The sequence below is a fragment of the Trachypithecus francoisi genome, unplaced genomic scaffold (assembly GCF_009764315.1).
Source record: "Trachypithecus francoisi isolate TF-2019V2 unplaced genomic scaffold, Tfra_2.0 Lachesis_group11, whole genome shotgun sequence".
Taxonomy (NCBI): Eukaryota; Metazoa; Chordata; class Mammalia; order Primates; family Cercopithecidae; genus Trachypithecus; species Trachypithecus francoisi.
The window spans coordinates 124,414,164-124,435,133 of NW_022681456.1; the positions used below are offsets into that span (position 1 = coordinate 124,414,164).

A 20,970-nucleotide genomic window follows, 5' to 3' on the forward strand; every position below is an offset into this window, starting at 1 on the left:
CGAGCTGATATGTTTTTATATATAAATATTCATTTGTATGTGCTATTTCTTATGCCTTAAACTCCTTTATCATTTGTCCCTTTGGCAATGTATTTCTCATCTTTTAGGACACAATTTAAGCCTTTCCTCAGAGAAAAGAGTTTTCTGACTGTTCATTCCTTTCTCTCAATAGATAGGACTACTTCATCCATTATTTTTACCCCCACACTTTAACTTTATGTTCATTGTTATTATCATATGTTTTTCTCTTACTTGAATCTGAGTTATATAGAGCTAAAACCATGTTTTGCTAATTTTTGTTTCACCATTTGTAATATCAGTAATAGTCATGGCTAATTCTCTTGGTGTACTTCATCCCATTAGAAAAGAAATGACAAATGCTGTGTCTCAACAACTTACACAAAATTACTCATTAGACACATTTGATTATGGAAATAAAATTAAAAGTGGATATAATAAAACATTAATTATTTAATTGTTTTACCTGTTTTGCTTTAGTTTTTTTACATAATTTTTCTACATGACAGTACCTTTTTGTGTCTCATATATTTGTCCAGAATGAAGTTCAAAAATGTAAAATATTTAATTCAGCAACAGCAGCATATGAGTTAGTATTTCCTCTAATTTTTCGAAATCTGTGGGAAGTGTTTCCCAATTTCCTTTGGTTGTTTCATGTCCCATATTGAAGAAAACATGAGTACGAAATTGAACCTCAGCTCTTTCAATGACTTCTCTTTTTGGGTTGACTCCGCCTCCATATGTAGCCTTTTCATTTTCATGAGAGTGAAGTGATTTTTAGAATTCTTAGTCCTTTTCTTTAGAAGAACATTTCTACGGAACAATACAAGAAGATTTAAGAATCATTGAAGTTATAAAACTTTGGAATGAACAAACTCAGAATGGTGCCACTTGAAGACTCTGGATCTGCTGGTAAAAGCTTCTCATTTATTCTACATTTCCCCTTTAATGGGGTATATTATTATGACAGTCAATGGATGTGATTTAAAAGTGATTGGCATGAGAAGAGTAAGGAGTGGAAAAAGGACATAGGCTTATATGGCAGCATCTTTGATCTGCCATAGATTCAAAATTGAAGATGTGATATAGGAATCAGAGTTGGCATTAATTTTGTAAAACTGCTGAGGTGAAATTAAGTCAGGAACTAAAGTTAACTGAAATGTATTGAGTATGAAAAAATAGTTGTTAGAAAAGATGGAATACGCAGAAATGAATATGGATAGAGAGTTAATTACATAAAGAAGATTATCTACTCTGATAAGTGAGTTATCTATTTCGAGAGTTATTTGGACATGTTAAAATCATTTAGCATTTTTAGTTTTAAATTAGTGTTGGGTTAGAGTAATAAGAAGATATGAGAGTAATAACAGCATTAAAGAGTGTATTATATGATAATGATACAGGTAAAGATGACAAGATTTAATATTTGAGCTTTTCAGATATGAATATCATCACTTTATTCCATCAAAGTATTGTTCAGCTAGCTACTATTTGGCAAGCATCAAGCCAGGTACTGGTGAAATTATGGTGAACATGATAGATATAATTCATTTACTCATGGAACTTATCCTCTATCAGTGTGGCTCAGGTAGTCTTGAAGATGGGGGCATCCGTAATTGAATATCGAGGTGGTTAGGGAATAGAGAAATCTCAGGATACCTTCCCTGTGCCTGCTGGGAGAATTGTCTACTATAAATTTCATTGATGTTGTTCTCATTTTCCAGGTTTTAAGGGTTGCCCTTGCAATTCTCATTTCCACCACCAACCTTCTTCTAGTCCCTCACCTCTAGGTTGCCTATAAACATGAACATTTTCAAAGCTATTTCACTGAAACTATATGAGCCTGGGTATGAATGTTTCCTGCCGGCCTTGCAATTTAAAAGGAAGGGTTTTCTGTCTTGGTTTGACCTGCTTTGTTAATTCACCTCTGAAACCGTCTATCTTCTCCAAAGTCTCTTTTTGGGAAGATGCTACTTTTGCCCTCTTCTTTTTCACAGACGCCAGAAGACATTTTGTCAACTTGAGTCCCTTCACTATTGCTGTGATCTTACTTCTCAGTGCCTGTTTTGTCACCGGTTCTCTTGGTGAGTACTCTGTCAAATTTACTTACAGGCTTCGCCCATTCTGACAAGAACAGTTAAAAGGCAAACAATTTTTCCAAAGGCTGAGTAGCATCTAAAAACTAGGTGACATGCTCCGTGTATTCAAAGGATCAGATATTATTAAAAGCACACAATAAAAATCTAACCACGCGACACCAAAATATTAGCATGGTTCCTCACCAAATAAAATAAACTCACAGCAGAAAAATGAATTTTACTTAAAGATTAGAAATAATGTTGAGCTAAAAAATAGGAAAGAATACAAAGGAGGAGAAACTTCAGAATCATTAGAACAAAAGTGAATTTCGGAAACACATTAGTAAATTCAAATGCCAAAATTTATCTAAAAATGTATTGAGAGATGCCTGGTTGTTGGGACCACTGGATTCCTAAATAAAGCTAAAATAATGCCAAGGAGGCAACTGAGATCATCTATCATCTAGGGGTGGGAAGAGAGTACAAAGAGATTTATTTTTTGGTAGAAAATAGCAGGAAAATATATCCATCTTAATTTTTATTTAAGTAGATAAGTTTCAGTCTAGTGTTTTTAAGATTTATGCTATTTTACATATTTGTATGAAATAAGGGTTAAATTTCTTACAACTAGTCTTTTCATCTTCATAAATTCTCTATTAGCCTTCTTTCTATCGACCTTACGATTTTGGAGAAATGTAAAAAGTTCATCCCCATAACATTTTGTAGCATCGTATTTAACTCGAAAACGCTTCATTGGAAATTATATAAATTGCCACTATTAAGACTCTCCAACCATAAAATAAAGCTATTAAACACTATTGTGTTACTTGCCTTTACTGGTTATATAGCACTGCTTAATTTGAAACCAGTGATACTGATACTTATATTTGAATGACTGTGAAGTAACATTCTTCTATTTTACCATGTATAGAACTAGGATGGTTCTCGAATCTGAGTTTGAAGGATCAATAATTTATGTAAAAAATAATTTTTTACCTGCTTTTTGCGACCTTGGCCAATGACTGTCTTAATCCATTGTTGCAGGAGGAACAGACAAGGAGCTGAGGCTAGTGGATGGTGAAAACAAGTGTAGTGGGAGAGTGGAAGTGAAAGTCCAGGAGGAGTGGGGAACGGTGTGTAATAATGGCTGGAGCATGGAAGCGGTCTCTGTGATTTGTAACCAGCTGGGATGTCCAACTGCTATCAAAGCCACTGGATGGGCTAATTCCAGTGCAGGTTCTGGACGCATTTGGATGGATCATGTTTCTTGTCGTGGGAATGAGTCAGCTCTTTGGGACTGCAAACATGATGGATGGGGAAAGCATAGTAACTGTACTCACCAACAAGATGCTGGAGTGACCTGCTCAGGTAAGACTTGCATTAGTCAAAGCCTCAACACAAAATCCTTGGTGGGGAAGAAATATGCAGATGGATTAAAACCTAGAATAAGCCACTTTCCTGTAAGCAATCTAGTTCTTGTATAAAAGTACTCAATCCATTGCTAGAAAACCACAAAACACAAGGTCATTTTTTTTTTAAATAAAAATAATTCTGAACACTGTGATTAATGAGGAAGTGACTGGCTTCAATTTTATACGTGATCTTAGCCAAAAAGCCAAAAAGTGGTGGCTTAAATTTTATATTCAGTAAGCTTAATGTAACCTACTATTCCTATATCATAAAAATATCATGACATCTAAGTTATTTCCTTGTTCTGTTTCCCAGTGACTTGTTTTGATGTATTGACCCACAAATTATTACCCTTTTGTCCATTAACTGATAATCAACTTAGTGAACAAAAATCAACTATTTCTAGCTTTAATACATCATTTCTTGTTGTAGGAAGGATTCTTTGAAACCATACTTGCTTGATCCAGTGTGTAGTGCTATTCATTTCATTTACGTTGTGGTTTTAATTTACAAAACATCTTCATATGTTTTATTGCAATTGGCCCCACAATAACTGAGAAAGCCATGTGTCAAGACTTTCTCCTGGCAAATTCCAAGGGCACATTTCTGACCCAATTCAGATTCCTGGGCTCCCATTTCTCCAGCCTGGAGTGCGATGGTACGATCTTGGCTCACTGCAACCTCCACCTCCCAGGTTCAAGCGATTCTCCTGCCTTAGCCTCCTGAGTAGCTGGGATTATAGGCACCTGCCACCACACCTGGCTAATTTTTATATTTTTAGCAGAGATGGGGTTTCACCATTTTGGCCTGGCTGGTCTTGAACTCCTGACCTCAGGTGATCTGCCTGCCTTGGCTTCCCAAAATGCTGGAATTACAGGCGTGAGCCACCATGATTGGCCTGTTTCATTAATTTTTTATGCAACCCTCTCACCTCCCAGCCTCTCTCTCTCCCAGAAGACTGACTATAGAAAGGATTTATCTCTGTCCAGGCATTGTGACGTGATAAGAGAAACACACAGTAGCATCTAGAAAAATGCTGAAATAAATTTTCCATAGCTAATATCCTATGATTTTGTGCAAGTTGTCAAATCTCTTTAAACTTCAGTCTCTGAGGACTCAATGATATAATACATGTAAAACTACTGGCATACTGTTTGGTACATAACAGGTGCTGAAGATCCTCATGGTTCTCTTGGTGACTCAGTTCTCTTTCTTCTTTCTCCTCTTCCTCTTCCGTCTCCTCCTTCTTTCCTCTTATTTTTAATCACTATGGGAGGTGTGAAATGGAGAATAACAAAAGTAACTTCTACTGCAAAGTTTAAAATTATCATAAATTTTAGCAGGCTCTTATCATAATTATTGCTGTCTATAGAATGAGCTGTTTAGCTAAAACATCAGTGTAGTACTTTTAGCTCTTATTTTCTGTTGTTTTATAACTACCAGTGGAGTTAATCAATTTGCTTTTTGAAATTTATACACCTAAAGCTTTAACTGGAGTCAAATTTAAATACGTTGAGTCGAATTTATCTATTTCTATATAAAAAGAGTATTTACATCTATCCTAGTAATGGAAGGAAACAAAACAAAACAGAAAGTTTAAAAACTTTAATCTGTAAATATTTTCCTTTGCAAGTAGATACAGATAAAAATCCTAATTGCTTCCTAGATTTTAACATACTAAAATTCTCCACTCTGTGGAGCTGGGCAACATCTAAAATCAGGCACCATTTTAAGGACAACATCAAATCCCAAGTGTCCAGAGGAAACTTATTTTCTAAAATCACTTCTAAATGAATGTAACTTCTGAACTCTGGTCTTTTCTCTGCTCCAGATGGATCCAATTTGGAAATGAGGCTGACGAATGGAGGGAATATGTGTTCTGGAAGAATAGAGATCAAATTCCAAGGACAGTGGGGAACAGTGTGTGATGATAACTTCAACATCGATCATGCATCTGTGGTTTGTAAACAACTTGAATGTGGAAGTGCTGTCAGTTTCTCTGGTTCAGCTAATTTTGGAGAAGGCTCTGGACCAATCTGGTTTGATGATCTTATATGCAACGGAAATGAGTCAGCTCTCTGGAACTGCAAACATCAAGGATGGGGAAAGCATAACTGTGATCATGCTGAGGATGCTGGAGTGATTTGCTCAAGTAAGGACTGATCTTGGCTCATTCTATTCTCCAGGAGAGGACAAAAGAAAGGGGTAATAAATCTTAAAAGCCTGAACTCTTAAGAACATAATGAAGTCTGTTTCTTTTGTCACCACATTTTAACCTAACTTCAGGTTTCATTCTGATACCTGTGGACTTTTTACCTTAACTGAAATTAGGAGAAATAGGTTAGGGAAGAAGGGTGTATAGTGAAACTGAGATCCAGGTCATAAGAAAAGAAGACAGTGTTTAGGAAAAGCCCATAAAGAAAGGGAGAGACCGAAAAGAAAAAGAGGGGAAAAAGGAAGGAAGGAAGGGCTTTACTAGGAAATTTTGCACTATGAAGTTTTAAGACGAAACCACTCCAGTTATCATCTAATCCACAAAAGCCTCCTCATTAGCCTTATTAACCCACTCCTTCCCAAATCATTTTTCAAATTCACAGAAGCAAATCACTTTTTAAAAATCAATATTGGTTTCCCATTAAAATTTTATTTATACTAGATATGCATTGTATCTGTCTAGAGACTTTCACGTTGATACTCAGACTGGGGGCAGGTACAATGGTTTGTGTGTGCAGAGAACCACTCTTCGTTTTTCTGTTGAATTCTTAGTATAAAAGGAGATTGAGTGTGTCTTGAACCCCAGAGAACACTTAGAAAATAAGAGTAAAAAATCCCTATCTTCACCAGGTCTCTTTCTCTTTCTCTCTTTCTCTCTCTCTGTGCAAATAAATGAACTTCCATTCAAACTCATTCAAAACGAAGAGAATACTGGCTCACAAAACTGGGAAATTCAGAGGGTATAGTTAGCCTCATGCATGGTTGGATTCAGGTTCTTGAACAATGTCATCTGGGTTCTCTCTCTTTCTGCATGTCTTGAACAGGCTTTTTCTTGTTGAAAAATGTGATCAGCTGTAGCCTGAACCACAATGAATGGAACTCCTACAAGAAAGATAGGTTTTGTTAGCTAAAGAATGTGAAGAATTTGGAGTAGAAAAATCACAGACTATACCTTCCATTCTCTTTTACCCATCAAAATTTCTCTAGGCCCCCAGTTAGCACATGCTGAGGAATCACAATAAATAATATCGTGAGAATGAAAATGGAAACTGCCAGCGGAAAAAACCAGTTTAATTTATTACAGAATATTCTTCAGAATCAACGTCTATTCTTTGAAGAATATTGATTTGGGGAAGGTGAAAATTGTAGTACTGAAGCCTCCTTTCTCTTTGCTCTGCTTTTAAACTAAGGAAGTGGACACAACAGGTTCAGGTATACAACACAGCCTAGGTAGTATCAATGGAGAATGCAGTCAGAGGCAAAAGGGATTGCTAAGTATGGAGGCAAACTGAAGGATGTGGGTGCCAGTTAAACACATGCGAATATATATTAACCAGAAAAAGTAAACAGTTCTAACAAGAACTCTGTGGTGGTCAAATAGTAGGTCCTAGATGAAATTCAGTCACTGGATCTCCTGTTAGAAACACTTCCTGTAGTATATGCTATCTATACTGAGATGTCCATCTTCTTGCCTGATCCACTCCTCCTTCCATCTTGAATGATTTCCAGTGCTAGTATAGTACATCACAGTTTTCTCTGTCTCCACTTACATCTCTCCCGTTTTCCTTAACTCATCTTAGGTACAGCTATTTATAGTCTCATGTTCTTACTTCCTTATCGCAGACCTGTTGTGTATCTCTGTTACAGAGGGAGCAGATCTGAGCCTGAGACTGGTAGATGGAGTCACTGAATGTTCAGGAAGATTAGAAGTGAGATTCCAAGGAGAATGGGGGACAATATGTGATGACGGCTGGGACAGTCATGATGCTGCTGTGGCATGCAAGCAACTGGGATGTCCAACTGCTATCACCGCCATTGGTCGAGTTAACGCCAGTGAGGGATTTGGACACATCTGGCTTGACAGTGTTTCTTGCCAGGGACATGAACCTGCGGTCTGGCAATGTAAACACCATGAATGGGGAAAGCATTATTGCAATCACAATGAAGATGCTGGCGTAACATGTTCTGGTACGTTAAAACCCAAACCAAAACACTAAACAAAAAGAAAAGCAGAAAGAGAAAGTCCTGTGCTCCTTAGGAGTAGGAATAGATGTAAGAAGTAGAAATGCCTAGTTCCTTGCTGGGAATTCCTTTATACTTGTAATCTTTGACATGTTCTTTATTCAACTAGTTTGGAGAGTTGTCTGACGTCATTCTCTGTAATAATTACTCAGACTACTGTTATGGAGCACACTTCAAACTCAGAATCTACCTGGAGCTCAGAGAGACAAAATTTCATAGGAATCTCTGTAAAATTTTAAATTTACTTGTTTTTTTTAACTTTAAGTTCTGGGATACATGTGTTTAATGTGCAAGTTTGTTACATGGGTATACATGTGCCATGGTGGTCTGCTTCACGTATCAACCTGTCATCTAGGTTTTAACCCCCCGTGCATTAGGTACTTGTCCTAATGCTCTCCCTCCCCTTTCCCCCCACCCCCTGACAGGCCCCAGTGTGTGATGTTCCTTTTCCTGTGTCCATGTGTTCTCATTGTTCAATTCCCAGTTATGAGTGAGAACATGAGGTGCTTGGTTTTCTGTTCTTGTGTTAGTTTGCTGAGGATGATGGTTTGTAGCTTCATCCGTGTCCCTTCAAGGGACATAACCTCATTCTTTTTTATGGCTGTGTAGTATTCCATGGTGTATGTGTACCACATGTTCTTTATCCAGTCTATTATTGATGGGCATTTGGGTTGGTTCCAAGTCTTTGCTATTGTGAATAGTGCTGCAATAAACATACATGTGCATGTGTCTTTATAGTAGAAAGATTTATAATCCTTTGGGTGTATACCCAGTAATGGGATCGCTGGGTCAAATGGTATTTCTAGTTCTAGATCCTTAAGGAATCACCACACTGTCTTCCATAATGGTTGAACTAATTTACACTCCCACCAAACAGTGTAAAAGCATTCCTATTTCTCCACATCCTTGCCAACATCTGTTTCCAGACTTTTTAATGATCGCGATTCTAACTGTGATGAGATGGTATCTCATTGTGGTTTTGATTTGCATTTCTCTAATGACCAGTGATGATGAGCTATTTTTCATGTTTGTTGTCCACATAAATGCCTTCTTTTCAGAAGTATCTGTTCATATCCTTCACCCACTTTTTGAGAAATCTCTTTTAAAGCAGAATTGCTTTGCTCGTATCTTTCTGCCACTGACAATTTTTATCAACCCTTGAAACTGCAGTCCCATTTCTAACAAAAATTTGTGGTCTATCTTATTGTTTCTTAAAAGCTATAATTTCCAGTGTATCAGTATCAGAGAAGAAAAAAGACAAAAAAAAATCCTCTGGAAGCTAACCTCCATATGTATCGATGGTTTAAGTTTATGTTTCTTTTGCAGATGGATCAGATCTGGAGCTAAGACTTAGAGGTGGAGGCAGCCGCTGTGCTGGGACAGTTGAGGTGGAGATTCAGAGACTGTTAGGGAAGGTGTGTGACAGAGGCTGGGGACTGAAAGAAGCTGATGTGGTTTGCAGGCAGCTGGGATGTGGATCTGCACTCAAAACATCCTATCAAGTATACTCCAAAATCCAGGCAACAAACACGTGGCTGTTTCTAAGTAGCTGTAACGGAAATGAAACTTCTCTTTGGGACTGCAAGAACTGGCAATGGGGTGGACTTACCTGTGATCACTATGAAGAAGCCAAAATTACCTGCTCAGGTATGACTTTCAATCAACTTGTTAAGAAGAAGGGTGTAAATTTCCAGTACTGCCTTTGACATTGAAAAGAAACATTGGTCCTTATGACTAGATCATTCTCAAGAAACCAGAAAATATCTATACAAATTCCACTGGGAGAGACAGATAAGTTTACAATTCACATTGCACTTTAGATAGAAGTGTTTAGGTTTTGCTCACTTTGGTTTTTGAGTAATTTTTAAATCAATAGAGGTATAAGAGATTAAGGAGGATTAAAATTTAAAAAAGAGAATTCAATATTTCTTTCACAGGATGTCACCAAAAGATTTAAAAATAACCATGTTGGATAAACTGACACAACCTTCAGCTCCCTCTATTGTACTGTGAAAGAATTGTCTTTTTTTTGAAAACCTGTGGATATTTCACTGCAACCTCTTTAAAAAGCTCAAAAATGAGTTGTAAACGGGTTGGGTTTGTGGATAATCTTTAGTATTTTATGCTAATTATATTTATACAAATGCTAACTTTGTTGAAAAGTGATGCTTTTAAAATAATTCTAAAGTAAATGTAACTTTTACTCTGCAATGGAAAGACTTTAGAAAACACAGTGTACAAGAAAACCATTAAACATGTAGAGACCTCACAGAATGGAAACTTGTACGTGTTGCACGTCCTGTAACCAACAGTATGACTCCAGATACCTCCCAACCTAGGCATGCAGCGAGGGACATTTCCCTGATGTAACAAATGGTGCTTACTTCTAGTTAAGTGGAAATTATCCTCCAATTGAAAAAAAGGCAATCATTTAAGATGTAAATTTGAATTGCTATATTACTTTTTAAAAAATGTTCTTGACCTGGCAATATAATCACATGGTTTAAACTTCAAAAGAAAAAAGTGTAAACTCTTCCCCCACTACTATCCAATTCTTTTCCTCACAGACAACTTATGTGGTTGGAATATTTATATATTATTTGAGATATTTCAGGTAAATACAAGAAAATACAAACAAATCTATATATAGCTATCATTTGCTTTCATTATCCAAAGGGTGACATGTTGTATAAATTGTTTTGTACCTTAAGTATTCACTTAGTAAAATGTCTTGATCAAATTTCACATCAGTATTTAAAGAGCTGTCTGAAATTACTTCCATATCTATAACATTTCTTATCATTTATTACTGTGTGTATTCATTTATTCTTTTAATTTCTTTTATCTGACAAGATTAGCCATTTTCTTAGCTAAATTTTTTGGAAAATCATTATTTGGATTTTAAAAAATTAATGTTACCTTTATTTGCTTTTGAATTCATTAAAATTTACTTTTTTTTCTAATAATTCTCTTCAGATTTCCTAAAGTTTGATTTCTTTTTGGCCCCTAACTTCTTGAGTTGAGTCTTAAGTTTTATTTCTTCTGTTTTACTAATATAAATATTTTAGGTTATAGGTTTTTCTTCTAAATTTATAATGGTTTGTATATTTTCTTATTAATTGTATTTTACATTGATTAGCATTAAGTTCTGCTGTATGTAAAAGAGAAACAAATAATAGTGGCTAAAGAAAGACAGTGTTTACTTTTTCTCATTTAAAATTAGTCAAATAGGTAAGCAGTTTAAGGCTGTTTTGGTGTCTCTGTTGTCACCAAGAAACATCCAGAATAGATTTGCTGAAGTGATTATCAAATGCTACTGGACAGGAAGGATGAGCCATCCTGCAGCTCAGAGAGTTCCTTGGAAAGCCAATCTAGTAGATGACATGCTGGCCTCTGAGAAGGTGTCTTCTGTCCACTCTCCTTCATGGGCCCCAGTGTTGCTCTCAGGGTAGTTCTTCCTGGCACATTATTCTTCACAGTTACATCCAAGTTTGGTTTGGAGAGTATCTCTATCTAAGGACAGCACACCTTTCACAGTCCACTTTCTGCTAATATTGGTTTAGGGACCTTTGGATTACTTTAAAGATTGGCTAATTAAGGGCTGATGTCAGCTACTCTCAAATTCAACAAAAAAGTTCTTTACAAGGTTACTAAGCTTCTAGTCTACTTGCTTTATAACCCAATGCCATCTGAAAGTAACTATAGTCCAAGAGCATATAAATACACTTTGATCTATGCTATGACCAGCCTTTCTCTTTAATTATTGACCACTGCCTTAAGGCCATTTGAAACTGTGGGTTTGGGAGGAAGGACAAGACCTAAATTCCGTCTTTGCCAGTGGACTCATTGCCTTTGTATCTGGAGCATCAGTTTTATCTTCTGATAAGGCTATAGTTTACCACCATCTCAATTTGGGGGACAGGATACTTAGAGTTTTATCTTCAATTTTTCAATTCCAAATTATGGGACTCTTGATTAACTATGTACAATACCTGCAGGCAGACCATACCACCTTATAAAATTGATATTCCTCCTCCCATTTCCGCTTGCATTCTAACTACTGTAGTCTGAATTCATCTTTCTTGTAAATGCTAAAAGTGGCAAGAAGAATCCACGTCATGCAAATATTCTGATTTTTTTGTAGTTTTGTTTCTTGTACTTTGCCCAATAAATTCTGCATTTTTTAAGCATCAGTGAGCACACGGTTTTCTTTTCAAAGTGAGGTTTGCCCAAATATTTTACCATGTGTAAGACTCATTAGCTTTTTAGCCTCTCATACCTGAGTCATTAATCCATTCTGCCCATCAACTCCATTCAATCACATCACACCCATATTTTAGGTTGCATTACTAGAATCCCTTACTTATGGTAACATGTTCTAAATTATTCAGGATTCTATTGAGATGTGTATAATAGAAATCATAAATAATATAAATTTGCAACTTAAGATGGGCTCAGTACTTTACAGAGCTGTATTTTTGTTTGCTATTTGCCATGTGCACTTTTTATTTCCTTTTGCAAACTCCTTTGTTATATTTCTGTAGGTTTTGGAAGTTCTTCTACTTATGTTGGGGGCCTTGGTTTTTAGCTTTTTACATGTTTTGATAGTAATATAGTTTATACTTTTGTTTCTTGATTTACTTGATACTTTCAATGATGACATACTGATACTGTCTCTGTCAATGATGACATGCTGTCTCTTTCAATAATGGACATGCTGTCTCTGTGCCTGCCAAATACAAGCTACGAATCTGATAATCTGTTTAAATTCTTTAACTTTTATATAGCACAGGGCTACATAGCTGAAAAGAACCAGAAGAATTCAACTAAGCAGGAGAATTGGAAACAATTTAAGATAAATTGTTGACAGAAAAAGGTCTAGGAAATTTTGGTCATAAAATTACTTTGAATCTCAGACATTTTGTTTGTGATGTCTGTGTATGTACTAGAGAGGACATCTGACCTTAAGAAACAGTTCATTTGAGCTATGCTGTATTTCAACTTAGGATTGAGAAATAATTCTGAGATTATGATGATCTCCATACTTCTTCAGAGTCTGAAAAGCATTAAATGTTGAAAATACATTAATGCTTCTTTAAATCATAATTGTATATTTTATTTATCACTAAACAAAAGGAAGTAATTCTAGTTAATTATATCTCTAATTATGTTAAAGCTCTTTGTAGATCTATTCATCTTTCTAGAGAAAGAAAGGAAAACAGATTCAGTCACCAATGCCAGGGGAACAGTTGTTGAGAATGGCACTAAATCCAGGTGCAAAAATTTACTTAATTGCTTTTATGTAAATACACAGTCAGAGATTTAGCAGAAAAAAATCAATTAAAGGAATAAATTTCCAATATTCTAACCATGTCTAAAGAGTAATGATACAAGCAAAGCAACCCATAGGATAGATTAACATGTTACTAGCAGATTCACGAAATAAAGGCTGAGGATGGAGTCTCCAAGTCACTTTCTGAGTAGGAGAATTTGTCCTCTGCCCTGACTCAAATATGTTAGGACAAAGAAAACAAGAGGATATTTATAGAACAGACTTTTTTTTCAATTGCTTAATGAGTTTTCACAATGGAAAACAAAATACTTGTTTTTTTGTTTGTTTCTTTTTAACTGGTTTTCTTTTGATTTATTTTGTTCAAGATGGATCCAAACAAAAGAGTAAGAAGTTACAACAAACCAGAATTTGACTTGATCTAGGAAATTACTTTTACTTAAAGATTTAGGGCTGTCCAAAAGGGGTTGGGGTCATATGAATACTAGTTAATGATATCTTAGAGAAATTTCATCCTTGAATAAAGATTCAAAAAGAAGAAATGAAAGACCATCCCACTCAAGGGTGGGATGTGTTGTAGAGGTGTTGTTTGCTTTAAACTCTGATCTATGTTTAGAAAATAACATGTTTTTCATCTCAAATTTGGATAGGAATTTGCTTTGTGCAGATTTAATGGATAATTGGTGAAATTTTGACATGCTGAGGTATTCTATATTGCTGTAGTACAGAATATGGTCATATTCAAAACATTTTCTAAGACATTTCAGTATCAGGTGAAAGGTTTATGAGAGATGAAAGTAAATCAGAGTATGTAGATTGGCATGGGCTGACGGTGTATCTATATCATGGTGATAGTAACATCAACAGATTACAAAAATTGTTGATATTCGATAGCAGATATCTATAAAGGACTTAAGACCTTTAGAAGGCCTCATTTTCAACTGAATTTTCTTTATTTTTTTTTTTATACTTTAAGTTCTAGGTACATATGCACAATGTGCAGGTTTGTTACATATGTATACAAGTGCCATGTTGGTGTGCTGCACCCATTAACTCGTCATTTACATTAGGTATATCTCCTAATACTATCCTTCACCCCTCCCCCCACCCCACGACAGGCCCCAGTGTGTGATGTTCCTCTTCCTGTGTCCAAGTGTTCTCATTGTTCAATTCCCACCTATGAGTGAGAACATGCAGTGTTTGGTTTTCTCTTCTTGCGATAGTTTGCTGAGAATGATGGTTTCCAGCTGAATCCATGTCCCTACAAAGGACATGAACTCATCCTTTTTTATGGCTGCATGGTACTCCGTGGTGTATATGTCACATTTTCTTAATCCAGTCTGTCATTGATGGACATTTGGGTTGGTTCCAAGTCTTTGCTGTTGAGAATAGTGCCGCAATAAACATACGTGTGCATGTGTCTTTATAGCAACATGATTTATAATCCTTTGGGTATATACCCAGTAATGGGATGGCTGGGTCAAATGGTATTTCTAGTTCTAGATCCTTGAGGAATCACCACACTGTCTTCCACAATGGTTGAACTGTTTACAGTCCCACTAAGAGTGTAAAAATGTTCCTGTTTCTCCATATCCTCTCCAGCACCTGTTGTTTCCTGACTTTTTAATGATCACCATTCTAACTGGTGTGAGATGGTATCTCATTGTGGTTTTGATTTGCATTTCTTTGATGGCTAGTGATGATGAGCATTTTTTCATGTGTCTGTTGGCTGCATAAATGTCTTCTTTTGAGAAGTGTCTGTTCATATCCTTTGCCCACTTTTTGATAGGCTTATTTCTTGTAAATTTGTTTGAGTTCTTTGTAGGTTCTGGATATTAGCCCTTTGTCAGAGGAGTAGATTGCAAAAATTTTCTCCCATTCTGTAGGTTGACTGTTCACTCTGATGATAGTTTCTTTTGCTGTGCAGAAGCTCTTTAGTTTAATTAGATCCCATTTGTCAATTTTGGCTTTTGTTGCCATTGCTTTTAGTGTTTTAGACATGAAGTCCTTGCCCATGCCTATGTCCTGAATGGTATTGCCTAGGTTTTCTTTTAGAGTTTTTATGGTTTTAGGTCTAACATTTACGTCTCTAATCCATTTAGAATTAATTTTTGTATAAGGTGTAAGGAAGGGATCCATTTCAGCTTTCTACTTATGGCTAGCCAGTTTTCCTAGCACCATTTATTAAATAGGGAATCCTTTCTCCATTTCTTGTTTTTGTCAGGTTTGTCAAAGATCAGATGGTTGTAGATGTGTGGTAGTATTTCGGAGGGCTCTGCACTGTTCCATTGGTCTATATCTCTGTTTCAGTACCAGTACCATGCTGTTTTGGTTACTGTAGCCCTCTAGTATAGTTTGAAGTCAGTAGTGCGCTGCCTCCAGCTTTGTTCTTTTGGCTTAGGATTGTCTTGGCAATGCGGACTCTTTTTTGGTTCCATATGAAGTTTAAAGTAGTTTTTTCCAATTCTGTGAAGGAAAGTCTTTGGTAGCTTAATGGGGATGGCATTGAATCTATAAATTACCTTGGGGAGTATGGCCAATTTCACGATATTGATTCTTCCTATCGATGAGCATGGAATGATCTTCCATTTGTTTGTGTCTTCTTTTATTTCATTGAGCAGTGGTTTGTAGTTCTCCTTGAAGAGGTCGTTCACATTCCTTGTGAGTTGGATTCCTAGGTATTTTATTCTCTTTGAAGCAATTGTGAATGGGAGTTCACTCATGATTTGTCTCTCTGTTTGTCTGTTATTGGTGTATAGGAATGCTTGTGATTTTTGCACATTCATTTTGTATCCTGAGACTTCGCTGAAGTTGCTTATGAGCTTAAGGAGATTTTGGGCTGAGATGATGGGGTTTTCTAAATATACAATCATGTCATCTGCAAACAGGGACAATTTGACTTCCTCTTTTCCTAATTGAATACCCTTTATTTCTTTCTTTTGCTTGATTGCTGTGGCCAGAACTTCCAAAACTATGTTGAATAGGAGTGGTGAGAGAGGGCATCCCTGTCTTGTGCCAGTTTTCAAGGGGAATGCTTCCAGTTCCTTTATTTCTTTTAAAGAATGAGTTAAAATAAATAGTTTGTATTTCTTAAGTACTTTATATTGCGTCTGAGTATTTTCAAAGAAACTCACTTATGTTGATGGTTGTGTTTCTTAACTTGACAAAGAGCATCTTCATAATATAAATTCCATTTATTATTTCTGATGTGTCTTTTCTTTATATTTTAAATTTCAGCTACAGTAAGTTACTTATAATTCTTCAGTGACACCATGCTGTTTAATGAGTATATTCCTTAAAGGTTGTTTCACACACTCTGTATTTGGCAAACTCCTCATCTTTTTTCAAGATCCAGTTTAGATCTATGGTATTCTCTCCTATATAGTCTAAAACAGAGCGGATGACTCCTTTATTTGTTAGTTTTATGTCTAATACATATTTCTGTTTTTGGATTCGTCACTATTAAAATATGTATATCTTGTAGTGAACTGTGTTCGTGGAGGAGAAGGCTGTTAGTGAGAAATTGAATAGCTTTGAAAAGAAGTAGCTTTTTCCTAGGTACGTAAGGTAGGGAAATACATTTTAAGTAGAGAGAAAAGTTTCTACAGAAGCACAGAAGTATGAAAATTATGGCATGCCCAAGCATCTTTAGGCTGGAGCATCAAATTTGGTTGATAAAATAATAGATATTAAAGCTTTTAAGGTAACAGCATACTATTTTAAAGTGTACTAAAGAAATAGTGTTTATCACCTCTCCTTAATTTTAATAGCTGGATGAAATTAGGGAATCTGTGAAAGCTGTTTGTGCTGCAGTTTGCTCAGAAGAAAAATGGGAGTGGTAACAGGGCCTACCTCACAGGAATTACACAGTGAGCTATAAGTACATGTTAGCTAATATGATGATGATTATTATTTTTAGTATTATCTATCTTCACTGACAGACTGAACTCTGTGGCAGCCTTTTTAACCCACCCATCATCAGATGCCTAAAATAGTCCGACAACATTATAGGTTACATTGATACTTTTGGATTAATTACTGCATGCCTGATTATTACAGAAATCATAAGAAAGTATGTAAGGGATCATTGCATAAATTTTAAGGAAACATTAAGTTAGCTAAAGAAAAAACATCACATGAAAATATTTGAAATTTATTAATATATTTATAATCATGGCATAAATTTCTTGGAAAAAAGACTTAGAAGCAAGGAAGCAATTTAGGAAGCTATTGTAGAGGTCTGCATGACAGATGATGACAAATCACTTTACGGCAATAGCAATAAATATGCAGAAGAAGAAATATGCTGGAGGACTAAGAGATATGGTGGTTTTCTACATGTGTAATATTTCATGAGGGTCAGCACTTTAGGCTCTGGAATATACTGCCTGGCTTCAAATTCTGTTCTCTTACTAATTCTGTAGTAATTTGTTGTGTTACCTTAGCAAATTACTACATCTCACCTCTCTATGTTTCAGATTCCTTGTCTGTAAAATCAGAATGATATTAACAATTGTCTCCTAAGGCAATCTTAAGGATTAAATGAAATAATGTTTGTTAAATGCTTATTGGAATGCCATATATAATATAATAGATGCTTACTTAATATTCACTGCTATCATTATTACCATTATTTGTGGTGAGATAAAGTGGTGGTTCAATTTTAGGTGATTCTAATTTGGTCTGCATATCATTAATTAAATAAAGCATATAGTGGGCTTGTCATACAATAATTCATTCAACTTTGAATACTTTAAGTTCCACATGTCTAAGCAGATACGTTTGTGGATCTAAAATTAAAGAAAAAAGTATGGATGAAAATATATTTATTGGCAGTTGAGACATGTCCATTGAGCAGATGAGAAGGTTACGGACAGAACTTTGACTCAAGGAATACATGAAATGTTTTGATAAAGCAGTATCAGAAAGAATGGAGGAGAAAATGGTACAAAGAAGGGTCACGTATACCAAACGTAACAGACGTCAAAAGGAAGAAGTCTGATGTTCATTTTGAAAATAAGAAGTATATTGAAAAGCTTTACATAGAACAATTCAAAAAGGTTGAGCAGACCCCAGATTGCAGTGCATACAGGAATGAGTGCAAGACTAAGAGATAGCGATAGTAGATACACATTGTTTGTGGTCTCTGATGTTATTATGAATAAAGTAAGCAAAATGTTGGAAGAACAGAGTTATCATCGCCTCTGGGGATGGTTGGCTGCACAAGGTCAAGTCCCAGAATTCTCTCAGATGGATGAGTTCAGCTAGGAATAGGGAGGTCTAGAATTATCCATACCCAACTCAAGGCAGAAAAGCCAAGACAAACAAGTGTAGGAAATCACTGAGCACCCTCGTCTCCATTTCCCACTCCACACCACCTTCCTCACCCTCATCATGAATGGAAACCTGGGAATCATATTACCTCTCACTGAAATAATATTTATTTTTCAGCCCACAGGGAACCCAGACTGGTTGGAGGAGACATTCCCTGTTCTGGACGCGTTGAAGTGAAGCATGGTGACACATGGGGCTCCGTCTGTGATTCGGACTTCTCTCTGGAAGCTGCCAGTGTTCTATGCGGGGAATTACAGTGTGGCACAGTCGTCTCTATCCTGGGGGGAGCTCACTTTGGAGAGGGAAATGGACAGATCTGGGCTGAAGAATTCCAGTGTGAGGGACATGAGTCCCATCTTTCACTCTGCCCAGTAGCACCACGCCCAGAAGGAACTTGTAGCCACAGCAGGGATGTTGGAGTAGTCTGCTCAAGTAAGACCCAGAAAACATCCTTAATTGGTTCTCATACTGTGAAAGGGACAGGGTTAGGGAATCATAGCTTTTTCTAAAGCCCTGTCTCCTTCCAGGATACACAGAAATTCGCTTGGTGAATGGCAAGACCCCATGTGAGGGCAGAGTGGAGCTCAAAACGCTTGATGCCTGGGGATCCCTCTGCAACTCTCACTGGGACATAGAAGATGCCCACGTTCTTTGCCAGCAGCTTAAATGTGGAGTTGCCCTTTCTACCCCAGGAGGAGCACATTTTGGAAAAGGAAATGGTCAGGTCTGGAGGCATATGTTTCACTGCACTGGGACTGAGCAGCACATGGGAGATTGTCCTGTAACTGCTCTGGGTGCTTCACTATGTCCTTCAGGGCAAGTGGCCTCTGTAATTTGCTCAGGTAAGAGGATGAGGGGCAGCCAGTGATGAGTCTTAAGAGAAGGTGTACATAGGGTTGAAGAACAAAAGTGAAATGCAATGATCCATTTTGGAGGATCATGAAAAGAATGAATACTAATTCATGCTTCAGAGTATTGACCTCATTTGTCTTTCAGAGGGTGAGCAAACCTGATTTTGATGGACTTCATAGTTACCCAATGCTTACTATGTGCCAAGCCCATCTCAAAGCACCTGATTTATTCCAAACCTGTTGACCATCCACCTTCCCCTCTATCTCTAAGCTATGTTTGTCCTCAACTCATCCATATAACATTTCGTCTGACTCCCCTAACCTTTTGTATCTTGTATGACTGAGTACTTTGGTGTTTGCAGGAAACCAGTCCCAAACACTGTCCTCGTGCAATTCATCATCTCTGGGCCCAACAAGGCCTACCATTCCAGAAGAAAGTGCTGTGGCCTGCATAGGTGAGACTCTGTGACAAATCTATGAAAATATTAATAACAAGCGGAATGCTCGTTATTAATATTTTCATTTCTCTTTGCAGAGAGTGGTCAACTTCGCCTGGTAAATGGAGGAGGTCGCTGTGCTGGGAGAGTAGAGATCTATCATGAGGGCTCCTGGGGCACCATCTGTGATGACAGCTGGGACCTGAGTGATGCCCACGTGGTGTGCAGACAGCTGGGCTGTGGAGAGGCCATTAATGCCACTGGTTCTGCTCATTTTGGAGAAGGAACAGGGCCCATCTGGCTGGATGAGATGAAATGCAATGGAAAAGAATCCCGCATTTGGCAGTGCCATTCACATGGCTGGGGGCAGCAAAACTGCAGGCACAAGGAGGATGCAGGAGTTATCTGCTCAGGTAAATTATGCATATTACCTCTGGTCACAATTACATAGAGAAAGGACTGAGAGAGGGTAGTGAGGGGTATTAATCTTAAAGATTTTCCTGAAAAGTAGATCTAAAAGGAACTATTGTGGGAGTCAGGACAACAGAAGTCTGGGTTTGATGTGCTGGTGGTACTTCATGAGCAAGGTAGTGTAACATTGTAAAGAGAAAAGACCAGAAATGGTCTTGTATATCATGAAAATGACAACAAAGTTCATAATGAAGGTTTTCAATAAATATATTTTGGGCTGGATATTAGATAGTGATCCAATGGCAACTCTTGTAAACAAGTAGATTTAAAGGGATAAGAAGAAATACGTATGTTGCATCATTCTACAGGAAAAAAGATAATTATCATGCCCAAGCAATTTTTCATGGCAGATAAATAAGACTTACTTGTCATAGAAACAAAAATTAGCGTGAGGTTACTGCCCTTGCTTTGTATACACGGTGAGTTTTAGAAAGCATTCTGAAGTTTTAAAATGTACTATGTCATAATATATTGGGGGAAGCAGAACTATGATTCAGTAACAAGGAAATGAAAAACTCTGTATCCCAGAAGTGATTTATTCCTATTTTAATGACATAAATCTGGTAGAAGACATGCATAGCAAAACTGTGAAGTGTCAGCAAATGAACTATGTCATTTTGAGAGATGTACACAAAACATTGATTTTAGTGCCTGAGTGTCTAACAATTTTAACTATCAAAGACAGCTGCAAAAAAAAAAAAAAAGAATATTTTTGAGAAAAAATCCAAACTATGTAATTGAAAAAGGCTGAGCCTTTGAGTTCTGGAAAGTCCATTAGAATCATTGAGGGCAATCTGAAGAGGTCTCTGAGTCCAAAACCTAAGACTAAAAAAACTGTAATGCAT

At 36.7% G+C, this 20,970-nt stretch overlaps 1 protein-coding gene across 7 annotated transcripts in view; it reads left to right on the plus strand.

Moving 5' to 3' along the window:
* Positions 1-671: 671 nt before the first annotated feature.
* CD163 (CD163 molecule) overlaps positions 672-20,970 on the plus strand; it is a 35,566-nt gene continuing 15,267 nt past the window's right edge. For 6 of the 7 annotated variants that reach the window (XR_004440067.1, XR_004440068.1, XM_033222942.1 and 3 more), the window contains exons 1-10: positions 672-930; positions 2,016-2,102; positions 3,141-3,464; positions 5,338-5,658; positions 7,368-7,688; positions 9,069-9,389; positions 18,484-18,798; positions 18,894-19,208; positions 19,580-19,672; positions 19,753-20,067. Coding sequence is in view for 5 of the 7 variants with exons in the window: in XM_033222942.1 (XP_033078833.1) it covers positions 885-930; positions 2,016-2,102; positions 3,141-3,464; positions 5,338-5,658; positions 7,368-7,688; positions 9,069-9,389; positions 18,484-18,798; positions 18,894-19,208; positions 19,580-19,672; positions 19,753-20,067 (2,458 nt within the window). In the remaining 2 variants the exon portion in view is untranslated. The remainder of the gene's footprint in view (positions 931-2,015; positions 2,103-3,140; positions 3,465-5,337; positions 5,659-7,367; positions 7,689-9,068; positions 9,390-18,483; positions 18,799-18,893; positions 19,209-19,579; positions 19,673-19,752; positions 20,068-20,970) is intronic. The other variant, XM_033222946.1, reaches the window with a different exon arrangement.